This window comes from Anomalospiza imberbis, chromosome 11 (assembly GCF_031753505.1).
Source record: "Anomalospiza imberbis isolate Cuckoo-Finch-1a 21T00152 chromosome 11, ASM3175350v1, whole genome shotgun sequence".
Taxonomy (NCBI): domain Eukaryota; kingdom Metazoa; phylum Chordata; class Aves; order Passeriformes; family Viduidae; genus Anomalospiza; species Anomalospiza imberbis.
In genome coordinates this window covers 14,418,389-14,439,266 of record NC_089691.1, presented here as the reverse complement: position 1 = coordinate 14,439,266, position 20,878 = coordinate 14,418,389, and the positions used below count along the sequence as shown (strand labels likewise).

Sequence of the window (20,878 nt, the reverse complement as noted above, 5' to 3'; positions counted from 1 at the left end):
CCTCACATTTTTGAGAATTCAGTCTTAAAGGGGAAAGGGTAAATATGTTTCATGAGTAGACATGTCAACGACATTTGCACTTGAGGCACCTGCACGGGCCCTGGGTGACACGGCGTCATTTCCCGCACGCTTGGGGGCACCTGTGAGGGACCAGCACAGGCTCTGCGACAGCCTCGGCCATTTGAGAGTGGCTCGGGCCGGGGCCGGGGCAGTGCAGCCCCCACGGGCCACCAGCACCCCGCAGCCCCGAGGAGCCGCCGCCGCTTCCCCCGCGCTGGCACCGACCCTCAGGGGCCGCGCCGCCCGCGCCGCCATCTTCAACGGCCCCGCCGCCCTCACACAGGTGAGACCCGGCGGGGACGGACCGCCCCGGGCGCGGCGGCCCCGGCCCGCACCCCGAGCCCGGCCGCGATCCCCGGCCCGTACCCCGAGCCCGGCCGCGATCCCCGGCCCGACCCCGGCCCCGGCTCCCGCCGCGGGGCGGGGCCGCCGTGGCTGCGCAGGGAAGGGGGAGCCGCAGGTGGTCGCGGGTTTTGTGTCAAAGCGTTTTGCGGTGCAGTTTTTATAAAGCGAAAGCCTCGATTTTAAGTTATTTTTCCCCTTAATTCTGTACGTTGTGCATAAAAGCTTCGCCCGTTGGAGCACCAGTAGTCTTGCAATAGCTTATTAATGGTCTTTCTGCTCATTTATTATGGTAACTTGTATTTTGAGAAAATATATAGTGGTGTTACAAACTCAGCTTTAAATATTTAATGTGTGGAATTCATTTGTCTGGGAGATACTAAAACCCTTCATCGGTGATGAAGTGCTTTCCCTGGCGTGTCCCAGCCACCATAAATCAGCTCTGGCTTTGGGCCCATGATGCTGAGTTATATGTATGAACAGTCCTGGGGCTAAGCCTGTGTGCCCTGCCAAAAATAGTGCATTCGTGTCATTTTTCAATGCAAATTAGTCGTATGTGCAAATTCACGTTATTTTGCTTCACAGATATGAGTTTGGAATAAAAATATCTAAACATAGCTTTTCCAACACTGGGATATTGATCAGAAGCTTGTATTTTTATATTTATGTAAATAGTGCCTTTTAAGATAAGGGACTAGCCATGACTGTGAAGGGGTTTAGGTCTGTGTGAGTTTGTCCATCCCTGTCTCTCCTGGATTTAGAACAGTGCTTAGCACTAACTAGATTAAAAATGCATAAATGTCTGTTTGCATTTGCTGTTTGTGAAATACTCTTTTTGCTTGTTACTTTCTAAGGAACAATTGTTGGAATCTGGGGCTACATAAACCCCAAATATTTTGAAATACACATAAGAAGCTGTCATAGAATGGAGATATTTCTGCAGAGTCCTGAGTGGCTTGGGTGAATGGAAGGAATAAGGGGCCCTTTGGATACTGCTACTTTATTGTTGATGTAAGAAGCATGGTGAAACTAGTAGTCAAAGTCACTGCACAAACCAAGACTTCACAAGGTAAATTCAGATAGGAATCTATTAAAAGATAAATATCTTTCATTGTTGCTTAACTTTATAAATTACATTCTTGATTATTTGTCATTGACTGATACGTTAGGCCTGTGTTTCCGGTTGGACAGATATACATAGCTCATGGTACATGGTTCAGGGCAATAAAAAATAATTTTGATCTGTGACTGAAAATGAGAAAGCTACTAATATATGGCATTCTACGAAGATGTCATAAAAGTCCTATTTATTTGATAACTATGCAAAAAATTGAGGACTTACATTTCAGATTGCAGTTGATTTTTTTTTTTAAATAGTCCCTGTGGATTTTAAGTACTCTTGGATTTTAGACTTTCTGGAGGGACTGGGAAGAGGAAAGGTGAAAAGAGGATAAATACCACAACTATCAATTTTCCAGACTGTTCTCTCCTTTAAGAATAGCTTACTATAATTAAAGACAATAATGCTTGATGCATAATGAAAGCACTTTTTAACGTTACCTCAGTAATTACGTGACAAATATGTCATTCACTTAATGGTTTTAGTGGCTACCAATCTTAATAGCAAAGGTAATTTCTAGTCTTCATTTGTAGTAATGAAATTTGGTAAGTTATAATTAAGCAATATAGGAGCAAAGATGTATTGCAATGTCACCTGCAGTATTTTTCCTGCCTTAATGAAAAACAAACTGACATTTCGCTGATTTCACAGAGGTATTTACAATGATCAGCTTTGTAGTTGAATGACTTGTCCAAACACAAATGCCTGTAAACTTTGGGTCAGTTTACCTTCCACTGAAGTTAGGAAGAGTCATCTTGTTATGAATTTGGTACCTATAACAGTCATCAGTTTTCTGAGTCTGCACAGAATATGTTCTGCAGATTAGGAGATTAGCTACCTTGTCCATATGAGTATCAGTTTAAAACACAACTGCACTGATGACAAATTTTAAGCCAGAATACTGGTAGTAGCTCCTGAAAGAGAGGAGTTATTTTTTCAGTCTCAGAACTTAAAGCTTTCTATACAGTGAGATAAGAATCTTCACATTTATTTAGATCAGAATTCCTCACATTTATTTAGTCCTAATATTTTTCCTGAGATGTAATAAAACATAACAGAACTGCAGAATATGTGAGGGCTGTGCTAGGTGCATGATGCTTGGTGAGTCTGAAACTGATCTTCAAAGCAAAAGTTTGTTAAAGTGTTTTGACCCGAGAAAAAGCAGTGTATTCTTTTGCATCTCCTTCACTTAAAATCAATAATAAATAAAAACTGGGCGATGGTAAAATCCTCAGTCCTAGAATGACAAAAGCCTCAGAGTGTGAGTTACAGGGATACATTCATCAGGAGGGCTTGGCTCCTGTCTCTCATTCACTACAGGTCCTTCCCATTCTGCTCTGGCAAAGGGAATCAAAACAGTAGGTCACTGAAATGAGTTTCATGGTGCCACTACTTCCCTCTAAGACATGAATCATACAATTTTGAGTAGTTCTGGCTTGTTTAAAGGCTGTAGATAGTAACAAAGATAGGGCTGCAGACAGAAATATGAACAGTGATTTCAGAAATAAGTGATCTTTATGTTAAGCGAATATTTAGAGAGAAGGAAAAGTCTAATACACTTGCTTTAGAAGTGCATTCTTCAAAAGGTATTTCTAAAATGTCTCATTCATAATTAAGTAGCTCAATATAACTATTAAAGTAGTAATTTTAAAAAATGCCAGCAAGTGGAAAATCTGTATAGAAAATGGTCTAAAACATAGGATAATGCGACTGGTGTTTCAGAAGTGCAGTGACCATATTAGTTAAATTTGATCAAAATACTAATTACAAGTTTTGATAGGCCTGTTACAAATGCTGTGGTTTTTAAATTTCCTTTTCCTTATAATAAAAAAAAATTAAATTAACTAATATTTCTGGCAACAGCGTGGGATAAATTAACAATGTCTTATTGTTTTTCCAGTTTTATTTTATTTACAGACAACTATAAGATTTAATTGTTGTTGATTAAAATAAATGTGGATAAATATCAATAGATTGCATCACGTTTTCATAAAGGAATGATTATTTACTTTTTCAAATAGAACGCTGCCCTAATCCTTTAGATGGATTCATTCTTCATGAACTCATGCATTTTGCCACTGCATTTCTAGTTCATTTGTAGTCATATATGTTTTAATAATTTTTTTTAACTTTGTTACTTTTTGGTTTTGAGAGCTGAACTGTTCATTATGAGAAGCTGTATTTATGATCACCTGGTCAGCATATTGTTTCTATTTGTTAAAAAACTGGTTGCAGTCTGAAAAAATATCCAGTAGTTAAAAATAATTTCATTCTTAAGTTGTTTGTAGCCAAACTGAACATGAACAGAACAAAGTTCAGTTAATAAAAGTGAGGCAGAGTCTTGTGAAAGGTTTCTTCTGTGAGTTGAGGAGCACTTTCAGCTCTCAGTGAAGGTGCTTGTTGTCTCTTGTGGCTGATTTCTCCCTGTCTTTGGAGTGACAACTTCCTTTTATGTTCAGGGTCTCTTCACTTTCTGTGGGTGCCAGGTGAACCCCCAGACACTCACTGTGATCAAAGAGGAGCTGCCAGTGCCAGTCCCTTTCCCTTCCACTGTTCCAATTCTATAACTGCAGATATCTCTTAATTCACAGTGACTTGAGCAGCCCTCAGATAACTGAAGTGCTTGGTTTGAGTCTTACAGTAATCATCCTCAAAGAAGAGTGCTGAATGTGAAAGAAGATAACTTGTCTCAGAAGTCTCTGCCAAATACCTCTAGATGGAGAGATTTCTGTGGCAGCTGTTCCATGTTTCTCTTTTTCTATATTGAATGTTTAGCTCCTCTTTAATGGATTCTAATGTTTTCCAGTGGGCACTTGAGAACAAAGAACAATAAAAAATATGTGTTAAATATGATTTTTAAGTGTTTTTAAAGAATGAGAAAGTCTTTGTTGATTAAAAATAAGGACTGACATAAAATTACTAGTTCTGCTTGGAGTATAAGAAAAGGCAGTCCTGGGTACTTGATGCAAAAAGAGAATTTTTTCCAAGACAGTGTCAATACTGATATTATTCTGGTGTTAATTCTTTTGCAGTAGCACTCTGATGCAGTTGATACACATTTCTGTTCAGAAAAGTACTTCATAATAGTATTCACATATTTTAAAATATGGCTCGAGTGTCATAGGATTTTTTTCATGTCAAATCCTATATAAAGTTGTTTGTTTGTTTTTCAGCATAGCTTGCAAGTGTCTTTACTGATTGAGAAGCTAAAATTATTTTCTGCCTGTGAAATCTGGGAAAATGTTCAGAAACCACTATCAGGTAAAACAGAAATAATTCTAATTTTTAGCCATTTTCATTTCATCTCTTAGAGAGCTCAATTAAAATAGCTTATCCTGAGATGCAAAAAGTCCAGCTATAGGAGTGTTTTGGAGTGTTTCATAAGTCAGTATTTTTATAGAAGTGTTCTGAAATAGTGGGTAGCTGCTGATGCTGTCAGGTCTAGAATAATGGGCACATCATGAGTTTGCCATTTGCACATCATGGCTTTTGTTCTTTACCCTTGTGGACCAGGGAAGGCACATCTGCTTCCATGCAGTCATGGAAGGAGTTCCAGCTCCTAAGGTGTAGTCAGAAAAGAGGGTTGGTTTATTCCCTTGGTCTAGCACAAACTTGTGACAACTGCAGTCACATTATTTGGAGATTCATTATCCCTTTTACTCTTTCCTGGCCTCTCTTTGCACCACACTTTGCCCTCCCTTTCTCTGCACCACTCCCATCCCAAGAGAACAGCCCACCCCAAATACATTTTCCCTGCTGATCCCAGACATGCTACTTCTGTACCCAAAATTTATATTTCTGATGCTGTTCCCTAGGCTGTCTCAGCTTTTCATGGAATTTCTGATACCTAGCTGCCACTGGCTTTGCAGGATTGTGCTCCCCATAGATGCCCCATACTCCCCTCCAGTTGAAAGGGGAGTTTGCCAGTTTCTTGCCCAACTTCACTGGGGCCCCTCGTAAGACCCAACCATTCTCCACAGCACCAAGTAACTTTTGTCAGTAAAAGTTGCATCACTGTTTGTTTGACATTTTCTCATGTCATGTCTGGCATTTTTTTGTGTCCTGTTCAGTTTAACCTCAAATCAGGGCTGGCTCAAGGGCTGTGCTATTAACAAAATGTATTTGTAAAGATGGAAGAAAAAGCCACTTGTTCAAGATTTGCTGCAAGCACATACATCTTGGCAGTTAAAAATATTTTTTAACTTTTTGAAAGCTTGATGCTGTAATCCTTAAATAAATCAGGTAACTTGGAAATTGATAGTATACCATATTAAAAAATTAATCCACTGTAAAAGTTTAAAAAATATTTTGAATGCAGTTTATGGAGTGCCATTTTGAATTTCCTTAGAACTTACTAAGTCCAGTCACTAGATCAGCCATATGGCTGGAGCTGCCAGGTGTGTGTGGGCAGAGGAAAATATCTAATTCATATACAGTGCAGAGTTGATGTTCTCTGAAAAACTCATATGAGGAGCATTTTTTTTGCTTGCCCCTCTTGCTCATTCTGACTTGCAGGCAATTGCTTGGGCAGCTGAGCATAAAGAGAATTGGAGAGTGCAGGCAACTAGAAATGAGAAGGGAATGGCAGAGTTGTAATGATTGATTAGGTCAACCATGCTGCTGAAAAATGCTTACCAAACTGTAGGCTGAGTGCATCAGATGTCACAAAAAATGCAACATCAAATGGCGAAAATCTAGAAGCAAGTAATTCCCTAAGCAGCAATGATGAAGTCAACCTTCCCAAGAGCCTGTGTTTGGATTCCTTGATGTCCAGTAGGGCACATACTCTGTGTTAGGAGTTTTCACCTGACGGGGACATCCATAATAATATTTTTCCAGTACTAATTCTCTGTTTCCTCATGAAGGCTTGTAGCCATTACCCTTTTCAATGTGATATTGACTGGAACAGATCTACTCCCAGGCTGCTTAGGTTGGCCCAGAAAAGTTAGTAAATTTTTGTTTGGTCAAATCAGGTTGAAATTTGGTAACTAGTGTAAAGTTACTGAAAAATATGTAGGCAGAAACATTCACATGTGTAGACAAATGGTGTAAATTCCATTTCCTTTGAAAATCAGACAAAACATCCAATATGCAACACCTTTTATTTTTTAGCAGCATGTTTTAAAACTCACTTCATTTGGCAAATTGTAGAAATAAATCTTATCCAAATATAAATTAGTCATCTCTTGCATGGTTTTTTGAATACCTACAATAATTTTGCTTTTGAGAGAATGACATAATAGATAAAATAATTTAAAATACTTCATGGTATTCCTTCAATTTTGATCCTCTAGTAAAGCCAAATATTGACTACATGAGTTGATATGTTATAGTAGTCTAGAAGCTGTTATTGATATTCTGCTGTCTGACTGATCAGTAATACTGACTGTGGTAACAGTGTGATACAGAGGGATTCTTAGGTTCTCATCTTGATTCTTGATTTAGTGCTGAACATTTGACTGGATGATGTATCCTTAAACCATTTTATCATAGGGGGGCCAGTTTGTTGAAATATTCAGTGCTCAAGGCAAGAACCCAGGAGCAAAATGGAAGATTTTTGGCAACCCATCAGCTATATCAAAAGTAAGTTTTTAAAGAAATCTATAAAACCTAGAGTATAAACCAGAAAAATGTGAATGAAGCTTAAAATTAGAAGGCAATGAGGGCTTTGACCTGACAGTGGAGTTGTCACTTGTAGTTCTGTCATTATGGCAGACTAAATGACTACTTAAATTACTTCTATATGCCTGCTTGCAGACTGAGTTGATCACAGTGTAATTTTACAGTTTAAATATTTAGAATGTAATTTTGGTACTCTGGTAATCAATGAATTGAGCTTTGCTCACTGAATTGTGAATCCTGTTTGTCAGCAATATTTGTTCATAAAACATGCAAGTAAAGGATATGTTTGTGTGGATTATATTTTTGCCATCAAATGTGAACCAGTCATTCTTGCAGTGCCATCCGCATTTCTGATATGTTAGTAGCATGGTTGGTTTTCAGGAGGAGAATTCTATCCAGATGCTTATGTTTGTTGTTCCTTTCTGTAGGAATATGACAAAGAACTAAAAGGCTTTGTTTTTGTACTTGAAGGAAACAGTCTAATCAACAAAATGAAGCTACCAAGGGAAACTAAACAAACTTGTGAGTATCAAAGAATTAAATGTCTGTGATGCTGTTCTGATTATTACATCAATCTTATATTGGAATGCTAAACATTATTCTCCCTTAGTTCAGGCATAATTCAGCATAGAAAATGTTTTAATTAACTTTTTAGCAGGTCTGTTACAAAGAAGTAAAACTTACAGAAATGCCATATTAGAGTAAGTGCTGTAGGGAAGATCTAACATGTCTGGTGCTGCCAAGTTCACTTCTGTACCTGATCCTGCTGCAGACCAGTGTCTGATAAATAACCTCTGACTCCATTCAGCACTTACTGAAGTCAGTAATTCTACTGGCATTAATGAATGTGAACTAGGTTCCTGTCCCCTTTCTTAGGGTTTTTAAATAATTTTTACTTTTGTATCAAATAAGCGCTAGCAGTACAAGAAATTTATACCCAAAATTTTGCTGTGTTTATGTAATCAGTATTTAAGGGTACTATGGAGTGTTTTCCCAGGATATCTGTTGCACCACAATAATCCAGAATCCAAGCACTCTGCAATACAGCAGTCATCATATTCTTTAAATTCCATTACAGGGTGCTGTACCTCATAAGGCTTGTATGAGTGAATTGGGCTGGCTTAGAATTAACTGCTTGCTTTTGAAGAAAAATTGAGATAGTGATTTTAAACAAATGGAATGGGAATCTTCTAGTGTACTTCTAATGCAGAGTATATAGTAAGACATAAGTTTTTTCCAATAAACACTAAAAAAAAAAAAAGAATAAATTATTTGGACTAGTGACTATGTAAGGCCTTGAAGTTTAATCTGATTTTCATAAAAGAAATTGGCTGTTATCTTCATTAAAATAAATATTAATGCAATGTATTTTTTTGAGAAACCAAACTAATCTATTTTCAATGGTATAATAAACTAATATAGCAAACAGTAAACAATTAAAAGAAAAACAGTTGCTAACTGTTGCTAAATATTAAAATGAGGATTAAGAATTTATCATGTGGGCAAGCACTGCTAAAAATAGTTTGGTTTTACATTTACTTTGCCTAGTGCAGCAATACTGCAGTCAAATTTCCATCTGTTACCATTATGTTTCCTTCTGTCTTGGTCTCTTCTCTTGAGGTATGTGTACCTCAAATATTTAATCAATCAAGTATATCGTCTCCCAGTTGCACTGGAACTTCGCATACTCTTGCAAAATAAAAAATACTATATATGCAAATCTAATTTGAAGTTTTAAGGTGTCATTTGGCCCTCAAAAGAAGAAAGTTCTGATTTGTCATTCTTTAAAGGAGAAGCCAATGTTGCTGTTCAGGCTTGTGAAGTCAATGAAAAGCAGCCTGTATTGTCCCTGATGGAATATCTAAGAAAACAACATATGGTTCAATTCAGACAGCTTTGTACTGTTTTCCTTTGATAGGGAGCTACCTGAATTTTTTTTGCTCCATCCCTCAGTCAAACTCTTTTGCTATTATTCTAAAAATCAGAAGCTTCCACTGAGCAGCATTGTCATGATCTGAATTGCATTCTTACCCAAGAGTTTTGTTGAAGTTGCTTAGCAAGATGTACATTGTCACTAACATGAGTGCAAATGTAACATGACTATAAGATAATCTTGATAGGACAGTATTACTTCATTTTATAATTCTTATGGGATATTTATTGTCTTCATGCTCTTGGAGCGCAAAAATTGTAAGCTAAAAAAAAAAGTTCCTTTTGCTTTCATGAGAATTCCACCAAAGCCACAGATGGGACTTTTAAAACAATACTTTTATTGCAGTTTGAATTGGATTTCTTCAGGTTTTTCTCGTGTTCATGTGTTGTGTGAACCTTGGGAAATAGTGTTGTAGGAGCATAGCATATGGTACAAAATCGAAATGCTGGATAGTGAAACGTGCATCTGCATGCACACAGCACTTTTTTTTTTTCCTGTTTCTAGTGGGACTGGTGCAGCAATTTCTGACACTTCAGATTTTTGTGCCATTGGGAAAAGACTTCTCCACTGAGTTACTGTAAGATGCATAAAATTTCTTTGACTACTTAAAGTGAATTCTTGATTGCGGTCATTAATTGTGGTGGCATATTTTGCATTAAAGTATGGTGACTTGTCAAGTCAATAAAAAGTAATTAAGCTAATGAGATCATTATTTCTTAGATGTTTTAAATACTGACATTCCTTTGAAGACAGAACAAACTCCAAAAAATCCTGAATGAAGATGATGTAAAATCCAAAGAAATGGAGCACAAATTTGTCAAACATATGAAAATACCGATGCATGAGGACTGCCTGAAAATTCATAAGAGAATTATTCATAAGTCATAAGAGAGGGCCCTTTGGTCCAGGGCAAAAAGAAATACATATTCTAATAACTGGAGGGGAAAAACACAACCAAACAAAAGCTAAACGCTAGAAAAACAAATGGAGTGCTTGATTAGTATATTTCCACATTGTGAAGAAAGAGAGATACAGCAGAAACAGACATTTTATTAGTTAGGTGTGAAATGTTTTAATAGAGTTTTAAACTTTGGCAGTTGTCAGGCTTTGGACAATATTTCTCCCCTAGTGACACCATCTGTTTATATTCTATATAAACAGCACAACTCACTCAGCTTTGTAGCCCATAGAATATCTGAGATTGGATTTACAAAAGAAACATTGGGCCATTAGAAGCCCTGCAAGAAAAGATGGGTTGAATGATATCAATGAAATTAGCAATTAAATTGTGTAAAGTGAAAGAAGAATTTTATTTTTGTTTGACTTCCGTAAGTTTGCATTCAAAGGGACAAAGGGACAAAACAAACAGGATATGTGATGCAGCACACATAGACCAAACACCAAGTAGCAACTCAAAACCAGGACTTACTTCTCATGGACATTCTGTAGGCAGGAGCAGAGATTTAATGATAGGTGCAGGAATTCAGATTTTTTTTGTAGTGTCATCTTCAGTTTGATTCTTTTGGGTATTAGCTACCTTCTTAACAAGAAACTCTTTTCTACTTCTACTAATTTTATTTTTCTTATATTTTTCTCATAAAAACATTTTCTATCATCTGTCCCACCCTTATTTGCCTTGTGTCCTCCAGCTCACATTTAGACTTTACAATTTCTTCATCTTTTCTTTCTACTTCCTGTTCCCATCTTTACTATGTCTCTCTAAAAAAAGCAAATATAAGTTCTTACTGTATTCTTAGGTACTTGTATAGATTTAAATACATGTATTTTGTATTTGCTATATATATATTATATGCAACATATACTATATTGCTATTTAATGCATATAATGTAAACTGTATTAACTATATTTTCTCTGTAACTCCAGTTACTTGGAATGAAGGTGTTTATGTCTTAAAAGTACAATATCAGTTGTTCCCCACTTAGTGCAACTGTATGAAAAAGTTAATAAAAACTCTTTTCAAATAGTTTTAATACTGGGTTTTGTATTTGAAATCAACAATAACTTACTTGTACCAATAAAGTCCTTCAAGAGTTGCAGAATAGACAATGTATTATTTTATCCTAGCAGACTTAAGATAATCCACTAAATAATAAAGACAAGTCCTTCTTGCCATGTGACTGCTGTTCAGTTCCCTTCTTTTCATATATTTTGAAAGAAATCTTGCTTGTTTGCGGACAAAATGTTGATGGTGTTGTTGCTTCCTGAAGTTTAATGTTCAAAGATGGTTTCTTACACATCCTGACTACTTAGTGCTGAATCTTTGAGCAGCTTCAAGGGAAAATTGATAGCATGCCAAGCTACAAAATTTACTTGATGTAAAATCACTGACAATTTTTGTAGTAGCTGGGCATGAAGCTTTATGTTACATTTCTTACTCTCCCATTCTGCAGAGAGATGGAAATAGGAATTTAGTTTGAGATTCATCTTCTTTTGCATTCTGTTCAGTGATTGATTTGGTCAGCAAACAAGAATTTCTTTAAGACCATCCATCACTGCTGGCATCAGCAGAGCTAAACTTTCTAACTTGCTGCTGTCAAACAGTCGTTTGAGATTCCTGCCATAAATACTGAAATGTGCAAACCATATATTAGCTGCTTTATCTTTTCTTCAGAGGAAATCTAAATAGAATTTTAAATACTTTTTTATGTGGCATGATTAGATGAATACCACCACATTAACAATCAATGTATTGATCTCTATAAAAATGTGTAAAACAGATTGTGGATGAAAAATTTGATGAAGCATAATAAAATCACAACTAAGGTAGAGAGCATGTAATTTATGCAGCTTCTTTGGAGCAAATAATAGCAAAGTTATTAGTAATGCTGAATATAACTGTCTGCTGCAAATGCAGTAGGCAGTTGTTAAATCTTCAGTGTTATGGATTTTGCTACTTTTCTGAAAAAGCAAAGGTAACTCAGTGTTTGAGAAAATATTTGGATGTAAAAGAAAACAGCATCTGGCTTGTTTTGTCATATTTGCTTTAATTCTCAATAGATGGACATGTGGGTGTTAGTACTTCTGCTTGGCATTTTGACAAGCACTCAAACATTTATTCTTAAAGAACTGTAATACTGGTCATGGTCATACTTTGTTTCTGATACAGTTTTTCTCAATGTTTGGTATCATATGAAATTAGCACTTCTTGTAATGGAAAATTTTACAGCAAATGAGTAGAGCAGTTGATGTAAGGAAACAGACCTTGAAATTGTACCATAGCATAAAAAAGAAAAAGGAAACAAAAACAAAATAAAAAGAGTAGACTGATCTGGTGTAAGAACAAGAATGAGATGCTCAACTCCTGGTTATGTACTGAAACATTTTGTGGTCTTGTGTGAGTCCCTTTGTATTGCTCAACGTTTTTTTTCCCAGTTCAGGCATGGTACTCATTCATCCAATGCTGCAGCTCTGGAGTCATGCTGCCTCTCTCAGTGATGGTAAATTCATGCTGCTTCAAACTTGTTTAAATCTTAGCATGGTAAACAGCTGTAAATCACATGTGGCACAACTTGTAGCTGGGGAGGTCTGAGTTCTCTTATGAGATCCTGTCATCTCTGCACCTCTGACATGAAAACCTGCAGAGCAAGCCTGCCCACTGTCAGTGAAAACTGCTGCTGCCCCCAAGCCCAGACTTGGTGCTGGTATTAATGTGCCATGGGGCTCTGCTGTGCTGCTACTTCCTAGAACCACTCAGTACCTTATGGACCATCTTTCCAGCCAAAATGTGCTGAGGATTCACATGATTGCTCATTCACTCTAATGCTACCTATGTCTCTTAATTTCTTAATTCTTCTTGATGTTCCAGCCTCAGCCTTTCAACCTTTGCTCAGCTGGCAAAGTGCTTATCAACAGATTTGCTCAGTGACTGTCCCACTCTTCATAGTCAAATTAGCTTTGCTTGCCACTAGCCTTAGCCAGCTCCAGAAGGCATCAGCTCTTCTTATATTCTGAATTAATGCAAACTCTGAGTGTCTCAAACTCTGTAACATACCTGATAAGTTTTCTGTTGAAGCTAGTTATGTGTGAAGGAATCTGTAGGGGAAAAAGGGGTCAACATCTCTTTATTCCTGAAGTAGTTGTGCATGCTGATAAAAAATCTTATTGCAAGGCCTGTGAACGGTACAGTGGAATATATATTTTGGTACCATATTTCCTGTTTTCAAACAGTTGTTTCTATAAATATAAGCTTATTACTTTGAGATTTTTAATAACCACAACATAATAGGTTTTACAGGCATAGCTAATTTATTCATAGATACCGTAACAGTTTGAATTTATGTGAATTAGATGCTATCATAATCAGTCATCATTTTAGCTTTGCTGACATGAGATATCATAAATTATTCATGTTAACCAAAACATCCAGCATGTTTTCAGATACAGAACAATATGAATCTTGGTTAGTCTTGCAAAACTTAGACCAACCTCTTAAAATTCAAAGCAGGACATAGATGCTAATTCTATCATGTACATCTGAAAATATTGGAAGATTTTAGATAGAGAATGAAGGTAAAACTTTATTGAATAGATTTAGCTAAGAGATTATTTGAAATTCTGGTATTTAGTAGCCTGAGACATGTTTGTTGATTTTTTGGTGAAGCAGAGTGAAATGCAGAAATATTCTTGGAAGTATTAGGGTGTGTTAAATTTCATAATTTACAGAGGAAACATTTTTAATAACTCCCCCAGTCATCACATATTCTAGAACTTCAGATGGAAGCACAAATAAGTACTAAAGTACTAATTATTTATATTTTGATTAGTTGATCAATGTAAGTAACATGAGGTAAACTGAATCCTGTTTATATTTGGTTGGTAGGGTTTGTTAGTTAGGATTTTCATATGCCAAATGAAGTAAATTCTGTTAGCAAGAAAGTTAATTTTGTCTTTTTACAGGGAAGACTTCATAGTAATTAGAATTCTTAGTATAAATGGTTTAAATATGAGAAATATGGCTGTATTTTAGAGAACTGTTACATTAGCAGGTGCAAGCATCCTTCCCTTTGTGTCAAAAGGATGGATGAAAGGATGGATTGTCTCTTTAGAACAGAAAATTCATGGAAATAATAACAAAGCAGAAAAAATTACAGCCAATGAACTTAAAAAGCCAACATAATTTGCTGCAGGCATAAATAACTGCATTATAGAGGTACTTTGTTTAGATTTTGGAAAATAAGTTAGCACTAAACTTTCCGCATATTGATACTCATTAGAGTACTTTGTACTGAAAAATTAAAAACTATTTTCTAGAATTATAGTTTTATAAATGATTTGGCAAAGTTAGCCATGCTTCAGAGGAGCACAGCATTGTGCCATGAAATGGAATTTACTAAATACTTGAAAATAAGAGAAAGATGAGGCTATTTCAAAACCAAGGATATTAAAATATTGATAGAAGCTTCTAAAATATATGTTATGAATATTAGTGAGCACTTCCAGAATGATTTGTGAAACATGTGGAATTGTAACATTTCCCACTAAGTTATGCTTGATCAGGAAAAATACCAGGTCATTTTTTTTTAATTTGGAGAATTGATGGCAAATATGTCAGTGTCTTGTAGGCAGAGGTCAGGATTCACTATTTCTTCATAACTTCTCATATTTTGAAAGATTTTCATTCTAACAGTCAGATTTGATGATTCTTGTTTTGTCCCTGCCACTTGTGTTGCTCCCTCTTTATGGATCCTGGTTAAGGGTACTTTGTGGGATTTTTTCCTTAACGCTCTCCAGAAAAACACTATGAACAGGAAATTCCAGTACGAAATTCCAGTACATGATACAACTTGTTCTCTAGGTCTGGGTGACATATCAGCCTTCCAGATCTGTTATTTTGTAGAGATTTGATTTATTTTCAATGTAACTACATCTGTTTTTATGAGGGCAGGATACATCGCTCTGGATTGCAGATCATCAAGCAGCTACTTCAGTAATGTAGTATCTCCTACAAGACCAGTTTACATATAGTAAGTAGCAAGTAGCATATAAAACAAAATGTATGTGAAGTACAGAGTGCTCCTGAATAAGGAAATTTAAGAATCTGAAGTCATGGCAAATCAGCTGACAATTGGCATTCCATTGTTTTCTGTCTTTAAAATGGAGGTGATGATGATGATAATGATGCTACTGTCTAATGTTTAGGAAGCACATGCCTTTTATGGAGAAAATGACACTGCAATTGTTAAGTACTAATATACTAATGTACCAATACTGAATCATTAGCAGAGAATTCTCTCTGGATTTTGACTAGGATACAAAGAGATTTTTGTTAGTATTAAATTGCATGGGAGTTGCTCTTAGCTTAGCAGCATCAATAAAATGCCTGCTTTCATGTTTGGTAAACTTCCAGGTTACATCATTTGTAAAGAGAAAAACACTTTCATTTGAAGACCACGTGATCCTGACAAATGAAGCATCCCTTCAACAGTTCAGTATTGTTTTTTCCTAAGTTCATTTTTGGCCTTGAATTGAACATTAACAAATGGTTATAAATTATCTATACAGAAGCAAAGTGAATAGGCAATCTGAGCAGATGAGTCTATCTGTGCTCTTGGGTAGTTGCTCCCATTCACTTGCAATCTCACTGTAGTTACTATTGTGAGGAAAATAGTCAATCAAATTTGAAGATGTAAAATAAAATTGAAAATTGAATTGGAAAGTAATTTTACTTTCAAATGGGTTGCAAATGTAGATGTTAAGTGTGAAATGAATGCAGTTAATGGCCATAGCTGGAAGAGTTATGCACCTGCTGATCACAGGAATATTATTATAAATGAGGTTGATTTTCTTGTTGACCACCTCATTTTTCTCAACATGGTCTCATTACTTTTCTATCATGTCTGACCCTTAGATATAAATACTCAAGTACAGACATAATAAAAATACATTATCTCCCATATAGATTTTTTTAATTCATCTTTGAAAATCAAGGTGTGTGCTGCAGATGTTTCTTGCCATTGTAGGTTTAACATAAGTTCTGGTTTTGTATAGCAGGAAAAAAAAGTTGTGTGTCACCAAAAGTACTCTGGAGTCATTTTGCAACTGAGAGATTTGATGTTCTAGCTCCCATTGTTAGAATTATTACATAAAAGAGTTTCCCCAGACCTTTGCTTTTTTTTTATTTTCCAATAAGCAATGTAATTGAAAAGTGTGTAAGTTACACTAACCCTTAAATAATTATCTTCCTTCTCCTGGGAAATAAATTATTTCATGTAATTTTAAGGCCATCTTCTTTTTTTTTAATTTGCCTGTTTGAATTTCAGTTTCACCTACTTTTGCCTGTGGAATATAAGTATTTTTATTATTTTAAATGTATTTACAGAAATAAATTACACTTCTTTAGGAGTGATAATATCTATGCATCTCAGGTTTGCCCCTTCTTTGTGGCACATCTATCATCATAAAAAGTCTTATTTTTGACTTATATGACAGAGTCTGATATAAATGTGCCTTTTGATCTAAACAAATGTGTTCAGTGTTACATTTTGGAATGTAACTGACTTGTGCATTTACCTTTCAGTGGCCTTTCTATAACCAAGGCTCTTATTTTTTTTCACGAGGGAGAGAGATAAACCTATTCATATAAGAAATAAGTAGTAAAATTTAAACATATTGAACTGAGAGTATAGAGTGAACTTAGGTTTTATTGACAGTTGTTTGGAGGTATGCATGACTTAATTCTAGGCTCCTAGTGCTCTGTTATAGCCTCATTTAAAGCAACATTCTCTATTGAGAATTATGCAGTTTGATATTCAGCAGGGATAATATTTTTGTTTCTCAGTACTCAGGTTATTGCAACTGCCTGCTTTCTCAGCACAATTGCTCAGCTCTACACATAACCAGGAAATCCAGGGAGCTTTATACAACCATTGCTGCATTGCTTTGGACTTCTTTGGTGCACCAATTTTTTAGCACTTCTGAACACCCAAGATTTAGAGTGAAGAGCTTCTGGATATGAGATTAATAGATTTTTCACCAAAGGCTATATGGGAAGTACAGTGATGGGTGGAACTATGCCTTAATCAAAGGCTTAGCTGTGTGGCCCATTTGTTGGTGATCTTCATGGAATTATTTCACATCTTGCTTAAACTTCTTCAAAAGTAAGATCAAATGAAGGTATCAGCATTGTAAGACACTTGGAGGTGTTCTGATGAAATCACTTTTCAAGGACTTGGTATAATGTGTCCGTTCATAAAAATATGTACAGCTGATTCTGGAATCTCTCATAAACAATAGCAATAGTGAGATTAAATCTTTTTTTCTTGGCACGGTACTGGAATTTCTGCTTTTCAAGTGCATGTGATTTATAAAAGGAACTGCCAGTCTTTAAAAATGAAACAGATAGCAGAGTCTTCCACTTTGGTTTCATTTGCCCACCAATGTTATGAGGATGAATGGATTAAAGGTCAGGTTATGTGCAAGGGAGAGGAAAGAATCAGCAAGTTCTGGTAAGCTGGTGAACAGTTTGCTTTGGATGATAGTCTTAATGACTATGGGGGAACGAGAAGGTGCTTGTGAATTTTTATTGCCTGTACTGGTAGAATTTTCTTATATTTACATACATGCAGTATATTTTGTACTGTTCCTGCTTAAACTCTCAAATTGGCAAAAATAACTAAAGTATGTAATTTACCCCAGAGTTAATGCCCTCCTAAGTTGCCCTAAGGAAACCTATGAATGTTTTAGGGTGTTATTCTGCAAATTTTGGGTGATGACATTTCATTATTTAAGCTGCAGGTAGTCCTTAGCTAATGAAAAATTGTTTTTAGTAATAAGTTAAAAAAAAAAAGTCTACAGGGCAGTCTCACATTTTAAAGTAAAACCCAGCATTTGAATTATTATGAGTAATTACTTTTAGCAACACTAAGTAGTGACAAAAAGTTGTTTTTTATAAGTACTTGTCATCTTCTCAGAGGGGCTGCTAATTACAGAGGAATACCCATCTGTTAGAAATAGGCTTGTTCAAAATAGTAGGTAAATTAATCATTGTTTCCCCATACATTAAGCATATTCTCCCAGATTGCAGCGTTTAAAGTAATACCTGTGCTCTGGAGTGTTAAGGGAGGACTGTTGGGGAATGTCAAGGTTGTGCTGCTGTTGTGGTTTAACCCCAGGAAGCAGCTGAGCCACAGTGGCCCCTCTCTCTCCTGGGGAAGAGAATACACAAGGGTAAGACTGGAAAACCTTGTGCATTGAGATAAAGACAGTTTAATAGGGGGAGAAAAAGCTGCACATGGAACCAGAATCTAAACAAGGCATTACTCCTTCCCATGGGCCTACAGATGTTCAGCCATCTCCAGGAGCTTGGGGCTTCATGCTGTGTAATGACTGCATGGGAAAACAACGTAGCTCTGAGCTTTCCCCATTCCTTCTCCTTCCCCACAGTTCTTTCTGCTGAGCATGGCACTGTGTTGTCTGAAACAGCCCTTGGGTCAGCAGGCATCAGCTGTCCTGACTGTGTCCCCTCCCAGCCTCCTGGCTGGTGAGATGAGGTGAGGAGCAGAAAAGGCCTTGGCTCTGTGTAAGCAGTGCCCAGCAGCAATGAAAACATCCCTGAGTTACCAACACTGCTTCCAGCACAAACCCAAAGCATAGCACTCTCCAAGCTACTCTGAAGAAATTTAACTGGATCCCAGCCAAAACCAGTACAGCTGCTAACAAGAAGGAAACAGAACATAAAAACGACCCTCTTTATCAGTTTAAAGGAAACTTTTTTTTTTTACTATGACTGCAGTCTGAATTTATTAGAAATGTTGAAATTCAGTGTCCTTGGTATCATTGTGAGATGACCTGAATAGTGAGCAATAAGCTGCTGCATTATAATTCACCTTTGAAGATAAGTCCTCATGAAGTAAAACACATAGACAATGTATTGTGTTTACCTTAAAGCTGAAAAAAATCTATATGCAGTGACAGAGGCATTTTTAGGAAAAGAAAGCAAATAATGTTTTTCTAGTTATCAGGCCCCAAGATAAGACAAGCTTAAGGGGCCAAAATACTTGTGATTATTAAAGGCTACTGGGTTCTTAGTTCATACAAATTGAATTCTTTCATACTCTGAAGGGCTGTGGAAATCTAGCAAAGAGTGTAGACTGTTGAAATGAAATTAGCATGTAAAGTGATTTTGTATATACAGGGATATAACCATGGAGTTTGAATTGGAGAAAGAAATCTCATTACTCATCTTGTAAAAGAATTTTTAAATTCCATATTTGCTGTCACTGACATAAAGGTTCTGCACATGAACAGGTTTTTTGTGATTTCCCAAAGATACCAGATTATTGAATTGACAAAGATCTGTTCCATTCTCTCCTGACTTTTCTTTTATAGGATAACTGATTTTGACAATATTAAAAGAAGATTGTATTTGTCAACAGTCTACAAGGAGTTGTCTGTTACCCCTCTGCATGCAAAAATTCCTCTGTTTATGATCAAGCGCAAAATAGTAGGTACCTCGGGAGTATTACCTGGACTGAGGATGAAAATCTGAAATACTTTGTGTATATTATGAACTTTTTGAAATTATTGATTGTTTTGAACTCAGCTCCTACTGATTGAAGATACTTGTGTATGTCCCCTTTACCAGATGGCAGAAATCCACTTAGTGCTGCCCCTCTTCTATCCTTCTTCTTATATTAGGAATTCAGTCTCATTTTACAAAATTACTGCTGTTTGTGATGTTTCTTCACCTCTCCTGTTGATCCAGCCTCTATAAAATTCTCTGTGTCCCTGATACTTCTTCATGACAGTGCTCCTGCTCACATGTCCCTTCTCCTGTAGTGACCTCTGATGACATCCACTGGGGGTAGACTCTAGCTGATGGCTGCTTTCACATTCTTCAGGTTCTTCCAAATTCTGGCATATATAGAACAATCTCTGTGTCAAACTGATGAGAACAAAACAAAAACCATTTTCTTCTGGTCGTTCCCCTCTCCCATGCCCAGCCACAACATATGGCAACAGTGACAGGTACAAAGCCTGATGGTTACTGTATAACCATATAAGGATTGGAGTCTCAAATACTGCTTTAGGAAATAAACTTGATATGAGAATAGTTAGATTTCAAATATTTTAAAATATATATCTGCATGAAGAGAGCTAGATAACAGTATACTAAGCAGTTGCAAATTAAATGCTAGACATGAGAGAGAATATTTTACAAAACACCTGTGCATTTATAACTTTTTTGAGAAAGGTTAAGTAATAGCAACTGTGGTAACTTAAAATTGAGAGGTTTTCTGCTTTGTGGGAAGAAGTATTTGGATTTTTTTTAATGAATACTTATCACATCATACCCCTGAAGTTGCTGTTAATTCAAAATGCAATGAAATTAAATTCTTTTTCTTCAGTGTAATTTCAGTTAGTTGGTGTCAGTCTAGTACAGGTATTTCAGGATTAACGTGTTCATTAACGTACACCAAGTTAAATTCAAGCAGAAGATGAACTTCAGTTATGAATTTTAATTTAGATAATAAAGACTGAATCAGATATGTCTAGATGCTCTGCTCATTTATAATGACAAAATATTTTAATAACCTTAATGCTTGACCAACCTTAAAGAGTAGATCTGTATTCCTTAGTGTATCTGAATATCTGTCTCCCTTAAATGGTTATCTGCCTTTTTATCATTGCTTTTTCTTAAAGGAGGGAGCATGCTGCTTTCAGTGATTAAATAGATCTTTTACATGGCTCTGATTGTTCAGCTTACTGCATACACAAGCTGATTGTTATTATCACCATGAGGGGTTGTGAATCAGGATATATAATAAATTGTTCGTTCCAT

The 20,878-nt window shown here is 36.3% G+C and overlaps 1 protein-coding gene across 3 annotated transcripts in view; it reads left to right on the top strand.

Annotated features, from left to right (window-relative positions):
• Window positions 1–321: 321 nt before the first annotated feature.
• The window catches only part of CFAP20DC (CFAP20 domain containing), a 63,277-nt gene continuing 42,720 nt past the window's right edge, over window positions 322–20,878 (top strand). For 2 of the 3 annotated variants that reach the window (XM_068202107.1, XM_068202105.1), the window contains exons 1-6: window positions 1,257–1,471; window positions 4,696–4,783; window positions 7,016–7,105; window positions 7,573–7,666; window positions 9,582–9,654; window positions 19,426–19,540. In XM_068202107.1, the coding sequence (XP_068058208.1) occupies window positions 4,763–4,783; window positions 7,016–7,105; window positions 7,573–7,666; window positions 9,582–9,654; window positions 19,426–19,540 (393 nt within the window). In that variant the 5' untranslated portion in view covers window positions 1,257–1,471; window positions 4,696–4,762. Of the gene's footprint in view, window positions 344–1,256; window positions 1,472–4,695; window positions 4,784–7,015; window positions 7,106–7,572; window positions 7,667–9,581; window positions 9,655–19,425; window positions 19,541–20,878 lie in introns of those variants that run through there. The other variant, XM_068202106.1, reaches the window with a different exon arrangement.